Source organism: Boleophthalmus pectinirostris, unplaced genomic scaffold (genome assembly GCF_026225935.1).
Source record: "Boleophthalmus pectinirostris isolate CB_2022bp ecotype Guang Dong unplaced genomic scaffold, ASM2622593v1 HiC_scaffold_5, whole genome shotgun sequence".
Classification (NCBI taxonomy): domain Eukaryota; kingdom Metazoa; phylum Chordata; class Actinopteri; order Gobiiformes; family Gobiidae; genus Boleophthalmus; species Boleophthalmus pectinirostris.
Window position 1 is genome coordinate 33,522,610 of NW_026571404.1, and position 12,841 is coordinate 33,535,450.

Below are 12,841 nucleotides of genomic sequence, written 5' to 3' on the forward strand. Positions count from 1 at the left end.
AAAGTGGTCCTGAAGAGAGGCTGCAGTACAATCTAATTGAACTCAACTTTATACAATGAGCACTGTTAAAGGTCATATTACACAGAATTGACTTTTGTGAGGTTTAAGACATGTTAGAATGTTGTTGCCTCCAACTCCAGGTATGTTTGTGATGAGGAAACAACATTATAACATAAATCAGAAAATAGCGTGTAGAAAATAGTGGGCCTAACTAAAATGAACCACACCTTAACCTTTTTTTAAAACTCAGCATCTCATTTCAGAGTAATTACAAATATTCACTACTCCTCGGGGACTAGTCATGAATAATTTAGCTTCACTAATCAAATTCTAATCAAAACATCTTAGTACTTTCACACTTTAAAATTCACCACCGGCGTCGCACCAAACCCTCTCCCGGTCTGCCAAAGAAACCCAGAGATTTGCTGGATCACCTCTCGCGAAAGAAAACCAAACATCTCCATCTCACATTCAACGGTCTGAGCAGAGCCAGAGCTGAACGGCTTCCTGCGAAATCCTCTCCCCATTGCCGGGAAAAGCATTTGTTTAAAAGCTCGTGTGCGGCTAACGAAGGGTGCGTGGATTTTAATTAGACTGTCCCGTTATCTGTCGCCGTGGTGATGGATAAGAGTCTTTAATGGAAGGGTAGGCTTCTGCAGCAGTGAGGGAGAAGAACAAGCGCCAGTGTGGATCCAGCCGCAGTCTCTGATGATACAAGAGACTGATACAAGTATGAAGGCCAAGAGATTTAAAGGTGCACTGCAAAACTTTTCTGGTGGAGAGTCCGCTACCAATTTGTCTTATCTACATTTAAGAGTTAAATGTAGTAAGTTTGTGGCTTTAAATGGCCTGTATTACACAATTTTCTTATCTATGTTCTAATGTTGTTTCCTCATCACAAACAAACCTGGATTTGTGTTTTGTTTCACTCACACACGTTTAACGCACAAACTCTGCATATTTAGGCTGAGTTCTTCTCTGAAACAGAAAACAGTCTGTTCCACCTTGTGATGTCAGGTCGTAATACAGGACATCCTCCATTGTGTTTTAAAACTCCATACACCTTCAATAGAATCATTTAGATCATTTCAGCCCTGGAATTGTAAATCTCTACTGAACTAAAGGTAACAAAATGGAACAGAGCATTCTGAGCTTTGAAGATGTAAACAGACGAATAAGAAAGTTTTATTCTGTGTAAGTCTACATCTTATAAGTCTTTTATAAAGCGTTTTCATTTTGTGATTTTTATTATAAAAAGAAACCTTTCTACCAAAGCAGTGGACAGATTGCACATGAAACATGAAAAACTTTCTCCGTCACCAGCAGATTATTGTGATTGGCATAAAATATATTTGGAAATCAACCAGAACAGAATCAGTTTACTGAGAAATTACTGGAATCTGTTCATGTTCTGAACTGAAGTCATTCTCACTTCGAGGTTTTACAAATGAATGATGAATGATAGAGATAAATCACCCATCCCTAACAGTAACGTCAGTCCAGTAACTGGAGATGGGCCAGTATGGATTCTCTGAGCCAATACAATGTTCAATATTTGACCTTCTGCTATGTCTGACAACTGATATTTGAAATCTGATATATATCTTAAGTAAGTAAGGATCACAAATTAAGAGAGTGGTGAAGAACAAAACACACCCACACACCCACACACTCACACACACACCCACACACACAGAAATCTGTATTGAATATTGGTATCTAGTATTGATAGTATTCCAGTATCTGTCAATATTGATACATATTACTGGAACTGAGATATCAGTCATACCCAACAGTTGCCTCAGTCCAGCAACGTCAGTCCAGTAGCGTCACTACAGTAGTGTCAGTCCAATAGCATCACTATAGTAATGTCACTACAGTAACGTCAGTCCAGTACCTTGCGTAGCGGCTTGAGCTTTGTCTCCATGATGAACTCGTACTTGCAGAGTTCACAGCAGCGTGTGTCTGAGCTCTTGATCCACTGCTGCAGACAGCCCTGGTGCACGAAGCGCAGGCTGCCCGTACAGTGGCACGGTGTGATCAGAGGGCTCTCATCATCACCCTCACAGTGACAGATCCTGTGGGCACAAACACACGGGCACATGAACACACGGGCACATGGGCACAGGAGACTGAGCAGGAGGCAAACAGGGACATGCATTTTGGACAGACACATTTTCAAAAGTACTGAAAATGAGATATTACTCACTATTACTATGCCATTTTCTGATCTATGTTATGTTGTATCCTCATCGCAAACAAACCTGGAGTTGTGCTTTGTTTAATTCACACATGTTTAACACACAAACCCTGCATATTTAGGCTGTTCTTCTCTCAAACTGAAAACACTTTGTTCCACCTTGTGATGTCATGTGGTAATAGTAGTGCATTAGTCTTATACGGCACTTTTCCAGACACTCAGAGTTGCTTTGATATTCGGTGCATTATTCATTCACTCCACACTCGGTGGAGGTAAACCACTGCTGTATCCACAGCTGCCCTGAGACCGAAGCAAACCTTTGACCACCACCAACACTCACACACTTTCATACTTGGCAATGTGGGTGAAATGTCTTGCCTAAGGACACAAGAACAGTTTCTGACACTGGCGCCTGCAATTCTCAGCGGTCTCCCATCCAAGTACTAACTAAGCTCAGCCCTGCGTAGCTTCTGAGATCTGACGAGGCTTTGACAAGGAGATTTGGCCACATGAAGTGCTCCACTGTGTTTTTAAACTCCATATACCTTCTCCTTCAACTCTTATCTTCCCATCTCCACCGCAGCAGCAGAACCACCAGCCTCCTCCGCCTCTCCATCTCTACCAAAGTTAAAGCATTCAATAAACACTGTGATCCATTGGGAATCGAAGTGTGGAACAATGGCACCATTTTATCTCCAAAAACGAACTTAAGAGTCCAGACCTGTTTACAGCCGGAGCCAGAGGGAGTTTAATCTAACGAAAAGATAAAAGGTATTAGCACGCGGAGCTCAGAGGCTAGTCCCACGCGAGCAAACTCAATCACGACAATGTAATGTGAATCAAAACACCTCATTTTCAGACTCAAACGCTCTGGGCCGAAAATAATCATGTGTTTTATCAGATTTTACAGCCAAGGACATTCTATTATGGATATTAGAGAAAAAGCACAGATGATTTTGGTTACGCTAACTAAACTAGCTGTGAATTTGTAATGGTCATGGACAGTTTTGTATGTTTTTTGTTAATAGGATGCATTCATGATCTTGAATTTGATGGTGTCATGTTTCAGATGGAATACAGGGGGTATGTGACTCTATGGAAGATTCACTTTTTAAAAACTCCCCTCAAACCTACGATATTAATGTTATGGCTTAAAGGTCCAATATTACACAAAACTGACTCTAAGGCTCCGTTCAGACTGCAGGGATTAATGCTCAATTCAGATTTTTTTGTGAAATCAGATTTTTTGCAACGTTATTCACATTTCCAATTAAATGTGACTTGTATGTGATCTCCAGTGGGAACTTTAAATGCCCAAAAAGTGTCCCACATGCGCATTGGAGGACACAACGATGTCACAAGCAGCGAGCATGCTCAGTGTTTACGGAAGATGCCTAAACTCTGGGCTTGACTCAAAATATGGTCCAGTTCTTCGTAAAATGGACAGGTTACAAGTCCACGGTCACTTCGTTTGTTTGAGTCTTTAGCCTCCTTGTATTTGGCTTGCAGGATCTTTATTTATTATTTACTGCCTGTTCCGATAAGACCCCTCCAATTTGGCCTGAATACAGCAATCCTCCCAAACATTAATGAACTTGCGAACCTCAAAGTCTAGTCGATAAAGGGAAACCTTTATCGACTAGACTGTGAGCCCGGAGCATAGGTGGCATGAATGTGACCAGGCCGTTCAGACTGAAGTCGCATGTCAAAAGATCAGATATGTATGGGTTTTAGGAGCACATATCCAAGTGGCCTGGGTCGCGTTGGTTGAAAAAAAAAAAAAAAACTGATCTGTGTCGTTCAGAGTGTCATTAAACGATCAGACACAGGAAGCACAGTGGCCAAAAAATCTGATTTGGGTGACTTCAGGCTGTAGTCTGAACCTAACACAAGTTTTAATATTGTCACCTCGTCAAAAACATACCTGAAGTTATTTTATTTCATTCACACATGTTTAAGTAACCCTTTATTATTAGTCTATCCAACTCTCCAAAACTCAAAACGCTCTGTTCCACCTTGTGATGTCATGAAATTGTAGTTTTCAAGTTAAAAGCTACTTTTTACTTTTAGTTCAGTAGAGATTGGCAATTCTTGGGCTGAAATGATCCAAATGATTCCAGGGAATGTGTATGGAGTTTTAAAACACAGTGCAGCACTTCCTGTATGCATGGTATCCCCAGGTTTAAGACTTTAAGACCTTTTTAAGACCACTTAAATGAAAATTAAGACCAACATCGCACCCATTATGTGCGTGAAAAACATCAGATCCAATTCTAATAATGACCAACCAACTACAATATCTAGAATCTAAGAGCCACTGTGGATTAAACCTGTACTTCCCCATGATCCATCCAGCGTCTTCCTCCACTCTACTGATTGTTTACCTATTGCCGCCGGAGCCAGAAAACAAAGTATTGTTTACACATGCTCCAAATTAGACGTTCTTTCATGTTACGTGATTTGCGTTGTTTTTGTTGTTTTTTTTCTCCGTCCATTTAACATTGCACTGCAGCCCGGTTGAGTTTACAAAAAAATAGTTTAATGAAATTTAAGACCTTTGTGAAAGAAATAAGACTTGGACAACATAATTTAAGACTTTTTATGGCCTTAATTTAGGAACATGAAATTTAAGACATTTTTAAGACTTTGAAGACCCTGCAGCTACCCTGTGTATGACATCACAAGGTGTCATACGGTGTTTGAGAGAAGAAGCCTAAATATGCAGGGTTTGTGTGTTAAACGTGTGAATGAAATAAAAAAGACAACTCCAGGTCTGTTTGTGATGAAGAAACATTATAACATAGATCAGAAAACAGTGCAATATGGGCCTTTTTAATGTTTTTGAGTTAATAATCGTTAAATAAAAGTTTTGAAGTAAACACTAAAATTTGGTTTAAAAAAATATTAAAAGAAAAGAAAATAGTTCAAACAGGTAAACAGAAGATGGAGAAAACATACAGTGTAACTCGCTGTTGGTAAATACACAGAGGCTTTCAAAGAGAATATTGCGTTGTTTATTTGGCCGCTGGCTCCCTCAGCGGTGAGAGCTGTCTGGCAACACGCACAAAGCACAGGGTCTGTTCTATAATTGTGAAAAAACATCTTGAGATAATTGTGCTCATAACATGATAATTACAGAGAAGATAGAAAGAAATCTGAAGAAAAGAAAAATGCCAATATTGTTTGGTCCGCAGGATATTAACAAAGCCTCACGGACAAGCTTTAAACAAATGTGCAATGTTAACACCCACGTGGCATATGCACTATTAGTTTTAAAGTCAAATTTGTCTCGCCTCAGTACAGATATATTCTAAAAGCAGCTCTTAGAGTCAAAATGAGACTGCTGTGTTCTAAAATGCGTTGTTGTTTTTTTACAGTCAGATTTTCTGCTTTCTGACTTGTAACCATGACAACTGCAATGCCCCCAGTGGCAGTTCTAGGATTTTTGTGAAACAGGGGCCATTAAAGTAGCCAGGCTGGTGCCACCTTGTGCCTCCGCTCAATTTCATTTCTCTCCAGCAACTAGGTCAGGAATCAAAATACACTAGACGGTTTCCAAGAACCCCGGAAGTGCGAGTTCGGGCACCAGCCAATCAGCGAAGAGCCATATATTCTGTGTTGGCAACGATTCCCGAGATCGAAGATTTAAAGCCAGAACAAAGAGAATGTTTGGTGAATTTTATCAAGGTGAAAGACGTTATTGCCCTTCTTCCTACGGGATTTGGGAAAGCTTGATATACAAGTTAGCCCCGATAGCGGTGCATTACATACGTCACGACCAAATAGCAGACATTGATTAAATGAAAAAAAGTACCTGCCTACTGTCAAACAAACTAATTCTAACACTGTGAGGTCAGACGGGTTCTACGAAATGAAACCGGCTGATGAATCAGGATGTCCCATGATCTCTCTGCCCAAAAAGTAAAAAAGTATTTGGTAAAACTACTACTCAAGTAAGAGTAACTTAAAGAGTATCTTGAGTTAATGAAATTTGAAGGACAAAATATAAATTATGCAAAAGTTTTTATATTTTCAAAGGATAGATACAAAATTATAATTAAAGAAGTGATGGAAGAAACAGAAATTTCCAATAATGTATACCTAAAAAATATAAAGTTCAAATAATTTCATATTGTCACATAAAGCTTTTTGAGTGACCACAACTTTTACTCAAGTAAGAGTACTGTTACTTCTGTTACTTCATCTAATCTGAAGTGCATTCCAGTTGTCCTTTGAGGTCGGATTTTCCGCATTCTGAAATGTAACCATGACAACTGCAACGCCCCACAATCTCTCTGCTCAGAAAGTTGGAGAACATTTCAGAGCCTGAGTTACAAAATTCAACATAACTGCCCCCAGTGTTTGGTAAAAATGTTAAACATTCATAGTACTTTTGGCTTTAGATGCTGTGTACTGTTCCATTTGAGATGACGTCGTCACGAGATCTGAGTTCTGAGGTGACTGGAATGCAACATTAGCATGCTAGTTGTTGTTGTAAGTTTGGACCACTGTAAACTGTTGAATTAGATTTTAAACTAGAATTGTCAAATATATAAGAATGTTTCAAAATGTTGTTGAAGAATGAGAGAAGCCACGGTCTGGAATTGTCCTGTGCAGTTCTTTCCTCGTGGTTCTCATCCAGCGCAGTCTCAAACTGACCAAAAGTTGCTTCCTTAAAGTTCCCATCAAACAGCATGGCTTTTAAAGTGTCAACGCAACATCAGTCAGTCTCTTTTTCCACAAATAGCTGCTTTTACGATACAGACGGTACAGACTTCTTAACATTGCCCCCAGTTAATTTCATTTTCAAGCCAGTGGAACGGAAAACAGCAAAAGTGCTCTTGCCTCTCATGAAAAAAAAAAAAAAAAAAAAAAAAAAACTACATGTAATTTATTCATCAAAGTCGACACGCTTTTTTATCCTTTTTAAAAATATGAGAATTATCCCAACAAGCCCCTATAATCGTGCTCCATTACCTTCCCGTCACGCCAAATCATGGACGCCATTTTCATTTTTCCTCAAACTTTGAATCATAATAACCATGCACAAATTACAGCTTTGTCACTAACTCCCAACTTCATTTGAAAGAATTAAAGGGCCTTTACCTGGTTTTCTACATTTTCCATATATTTGAGCAAAATGTATCTTCCTCCAGTACAGGTACATTGTAATATAAGCAGCTCTTCTGTCTACAGCCAGTCAGAAAGCATTTTATTGTCCAATAATCAGAAAGTGCACATTAGCATGCTAGTTTTTAAAAGTAATTTTAGTAGAAGTACAAAGCAGTAGTCCATGAAATTACTCAAATAAGAGTATGGCAAAGGAGACATTCAATTTGTCCACTGGACAAAAGTTTATTTGGTCAAATACGTTTTGCAGCTCATTCAAGCTGCTTCTTCAGTTCTTCTCAGAACTGAAATTGAATTTCTCCTTTGCCATGGATTCTACCTGGACAAAGGGACTAAGGGATTTTTCACACATTGAGTAAGAGTAAAAAAGTATTTGGTAAAACTACTACTCAGGTAAGAGTAGCTTAAAGGAACAGTCCAGAATTTTGGACATAGGACCTCATTTCTTAGTGAGCCAGAGTGTTGGAGACGTGTGGAGACACTTTTTTTTTTTTTTAATAGTCCATCCAGTCCTTGTATTTACAGAGGTCACTGGTGCTAGGCTAGTGCATGTCAATGGCCATAGTTATCCTGCCAATAAAAACAGTCTTACCCACTCCACAAAACACCCGAAGCAAATCTATTATTAAACCAGACTGTCCATGTGAATGTCTGTGTTGATAGAATAATGTTTGAAATAAAAGTAACTTTGCATCACATGAATCGTCGCATGTTAAGGGACTATTTTCTCAGCAGCAGTGGAATTTTACTTTGCCGGTAAGATAGGTGGTGATATCAGTCCGCCGCTGCCAAGTTTTCTATCAGGAAGTACAACTCCCTGCTGCTGCTCAGACAGAAATCCTTCAAATGCAAGGTTGGTTTTACTTCTAAAATTATTCTTTCAACAGTATGGACAATAGATTTGCTTCGGGTGTTTTGTGGAGTGGGTAAGATTGTTTTTAGTGGCAGGATAACTATGGCCATTGACATGCACTAGCCTAGCACCAGCGACCTCTGCAAATACAAGGACTGGATGGAATATTTTAAAAAGTGTCTCCACACGTCTCCAACACTCTGGCTCACTAAGAAATGAGGTCTTGAGTTAATGAAATTTGAAGGACAAAACATAAAATTATGCAAAAAATCTTGTATTTTCAAAGAATGGATACAAAATTATAACTAACAAAGTAATGGAAGAAACAGAAATTTCCCAACGGGGACAACAAAGTGTATCTAAAAAAATATAAAGTTGAAATAATTTCATACTGTCACATCATGTCGCTTTTGTCACTTGTAGACTTACTCACAGTGGGAAGAGGAACCACAACTTTTACTCAAGTAAGAGTACTGTTACTTCAATGAAAATATTACTCAAGTAGGTAAATAGACCAAACTGATCCAAATGTGTTACGTAACTGTTATTTATACCTCAAGTATCTACAGAACAACTTCGTGTAAATAAAATTCGAACATTATGAGACTTTATGAACCAAGTATGACCAGGATATAGTCTTATTACATCAATTTACATGTCCAACCAGGATATTGACTGAAATGATATTTATAAGTAGATATTCAATCGTGGTGGAAGGTAATGAGGTATAAAAGTTAAAGTACAATATTTAAGAACAATTTTTAGGTATCTGTACTTTGCTAACTGTACTTTTTACTTAAACTTCACTACATTTGAGGACGTGTATCTGTACTTTCTACTCCACTACATTTACACTACACTACTGAAAAGTAAATGCTGCTGAAATAGCTGAAACTTTAATTTTTTGGCACATTTAATTTTAGTTTCTGTCCCAACTTTGAGCAAACGAAATACACAAAAACGTCCAGAAAACATAAAAGTAAATTGAATCACTTAAAGTCAGCGAAATTCTTCAAAATCATGACATTTCATCCTTTCATTGTTCTAAAAATCTCTGCAATATACTTTTACTTTTGACTCTTTAAGTGCGTTTTTAAAGAGGTACTTCAATAGTTTTATTTAATTTGTATTTAGAGGAATTTTCAGTAAAGCTTAAAACATGTAAAACGGGTTGTGTTGCTGGAAATCTTGTTCTGAATCATGTATGCAGATGACTTGTTTTCAGTCCAAGCACCACTGCTCTCCAACAGCTACTCAACATCTGATCGGCTTACGGTGTGGAGCATGATATAAAGTATAATGCAACCGAGAGTGTGGTCGAGATCTGTAGGACCAAAGACGATAAGCACATGAGATTTCCTGACTTTTTCCTGTCAAATGTTGTGTTGTCTGTTACAACAAAAATTAAATATCTGGGGCATATCACCACCGCGGACATGACAGACGACGATAATGTGTATAAACAGTGTAAGACGCTCTATGCTCAGGTAGATACTCTCATGTGTACGTTTGGCTCTTGTACAAAGGTTATAAAGTTGTTTAAATCATATTGTACACCGTTGTACACAGCTCACCTCTGGATTAATTATAAAAAAGCCAGTTTGCAAAGACTGTCATGTTTTTCATGTTTTCAGGCTGTAAAAATCAGGCACGGCACCTTTAAGACACATGAAACACCTCATTATTAAAGTACTAGGAGCACCTTTTCGATGACATTTCCTCGGAGCGTCCTAACAGAGCTTGTACAGAGTAGATAAAGTATTTTAGTCGCGCTGGCCGACCATGAAATTACATTGGATTGTACAGAGGTGGTGCTTTCCGTTTACTGTCAGGATGGGCGTGTGAGGGGAGCGGAGAGAGAGCGGAACATTCGATTATGTGTCTGCTCCTCTACGGCCCACTGGACACCAACTGAGACCAATCGGCCAATCAGATCGCTCCAAACCGCTGCTACTTCCTGGTCCAGATCACACATTGAGCTGTTAGTCAGTCTGGAGAATACAGATTTGGTTCCAGTTTCATCCTGATGTAGGTTAGGTTTAGTTTTTAGCAATGTTAAAGGTGCATTATGTAACTTTTCTAGGTGGAGGGCCCGTCAGATGCTTGTTTCCATGGAGATGTTATTGCTAAACCTTTCTATAATCATGGGCACCTTTAAAGAAGACCAGTTGCGCTTGTGTCTGCTATACAGTTATGATCTATGACACCCGTGGACCATGATGTTATAATTTGCACATTTTAAATCGCAATATTGATCCAAATCTTTTTCCTGTATCCAAGGAAACTATTTAAGAGGCTACACTGGAAAAAAACTAAGGCTGAGTATCATTAAGAAGCTGCCGATACGATACATATCTTGATACATAGGCCACGATATGATACATATCTCGATACAGTGAGCTTTAGATTCGATGTGATTATGTTTCAAATTGATTCGATACAGCTCAATAAAAAATAAAGGCTAAATCATGGCTGTGATACTAAAAGTCTTTGTTAAACCACTTCTTTAGCAAAGTCTATATGAAACACAAACATTTTAATCCTCAAAACTATGAAAATGTCAAATGTGTCGCATAAATAAGTTTTCTTCCACTAACCGAGCAATAAAACTGTAGCACTGTAAAAAAAAATAACTGAGTAAAATATTTTTTGTGATAATATCGATACAGCAGTCCATGATATCGATACTGTATCATCACATTAACCGATACGATATATCGATATTTCAGTATTTTTGCACAGCCCTAAAAAAAACTAATATCTAGGTAAGTTTGTGATGGAGCCAGTCCGTCTACGATTCTAGGCAGTGTTTCCCCCTAACCGCAGCCTGCACTGGTTGTGCCCGTGCGCACACACGCTGATTCATCCTGCACATGTTAGTTCACTCCCCATTTCCCCGCTGTTTCATTCATCTGTGCCGTATTCACTACTAACGTCTTTCCCCCTTTTTCCTCCATTACTAATTTGCCAAGGGTGCACACTTGAGAGCGTTAGAATACTTTACTCCCCATGCAGCTCCTACCTGTCCACAGACACCGTCTCTCTCCTCCAACACCTCTGCCAAACCGAGCCACTATTTCCTGGTAGTTGAAGTAGGTGCTGTTCACGCCGTGGTGCTGATGTGATGTGCGTTATGTAATATGATTTCTTACACATTATTAAGCCATTATTTTTGTCATTTAATGTAGATTATTACTGTTTGCCCGAATGAAGAATAGACAATGTAGGTTTATTGTGAAATTGTTGGGAGCCGTTTCTGGCTGTCAATCAGTCTGCCACCAGGTAATGTTGGTGTGCTCTACGAGGATCTTAAAGGGGACAGTTAAAGTTGAACTCGACCCAGTTTCTTTGTTGTAAATACTTACTGGACATTTTTGCTCATTGTAAATATTTTTGTACTGTTTCGGGATCTTTTTGCACTTTGAACACTGGCACAATAAAACCACCTGCACTTGAAAATTTAATCTTGCCTGAGTTTTTAATAGAGCCCCGCCACAAAGTGAAAATGACTTAAATTAAGAACATTTGACTTTATTTGAGTCAAGTTCAACTTGACAAGTAAAATGATCTACCAATGTTATAAATGTGTTTTTCTTTTTCAAGCAACATTCAATTTTGTTTCTTATTTTAAGTGCAAAAAGTTGTTGTTTTTCTTATTTTAAGTGTAGCAAGATGTCTTTTTCATTCACTGGCAGATCATTTTACTTTTCTAGAGAAATTTCCTCAAATCCTGATAAAACTTTCTTAATTCAGGTCTTCTTAACTTGGCTAGATTTTATTTTTTACAGTGTATATAAGGATCTATTTGGACATTTGAGATGCTACAGGCTTTTTACATCATATGTGACTACAAATGTGGCAACAAAGACTTTCCAGAGGAAACACTTTGAGGGAATGGACCATTTTATCACCGACTGAAGCAAGAGAGCGGAGTAAGAGTGAGGCCATTCCTGTTGTGTTCACCCGGCGCCCCCTGGAGGCTGCTGTGACGCTGCAGGACACAGAGGAGGGACATTTTTGGCTCTTCCTCTCCTCAAACTGCCCTGACACAGATCTGCTGACCGTCCCTGACCCGTCCTCCTGTTAAACTGCACTGAGACCTTTGACTGTGCCACAAAGGCGAGCGCAGTGTAAATGGAGCAAAACTTGAATTTCCCTCGGGATCGATAATCTCTCTCTCTCTAAAACAGCTTAAGAGAAGAAACAGGGCTGCTCGCTTTTGCGTTAGAAAACTGCGGTGCCCAATGGGAGCTGACGTCAACTTAAACGTCAACACAACAAAGACTTCCTCTGGATAGTTACACGTCACACTAGTGTGTAATGGATTTTTTTTTTTTTTTTCATTTGTGCCAAAGTGGTTATGCGATGCTGCTGAATCCAACCTGATTAAGAAAATAAAATAGTAAAATAAAGTCAGCACAGAGCAGTGGTCGTGTACCAGTGAAAACAGTTGTTGATTGCCAATATGGCGTCTTGAAAATAGCTAATTAAAGATTGCTCAAACATGCACAAACCACTGCAAATACAACTTCGGCTGAGTAAATGTTGAAGGGAAACAACTATAACATGGTTAAACCTCTGAAAAGTCGATTTTGTTTTAATTTGTTAAAGAAAACATTTTCATCAATGTCATATTAGCATAATGATATTTTTGTTGA

The 12,841-nt window shown here is 38.7% G+C and overlaps 1 protein-coding gene across 3 annotated transcripts in view; it reads right to left on the minus strand.

Moving 5' to 3' along the window:
• Window positions 1-12,841, minus strand: part of marchf8 (membrane-associated ring finger (C3HC4) 8) — a 435,761-nt gene that overhangs the window by 21,559 nt on the left and 401,361 nt on the right. For all 3 annotated transcript variants that reach the window (XM_020929310.2, XM_020929318.2, XM_055162636.1), the window contains one exon: window positions 1,898-2,078. In XM_020929310.2, coding sequence (XP_020784969.2) covers window positions 1,898-2,078 — 181 coding nt within the window. The remainder of the gene's footprint in view (window positions 1-1,897; window positions 2,079-12,841) is intronic.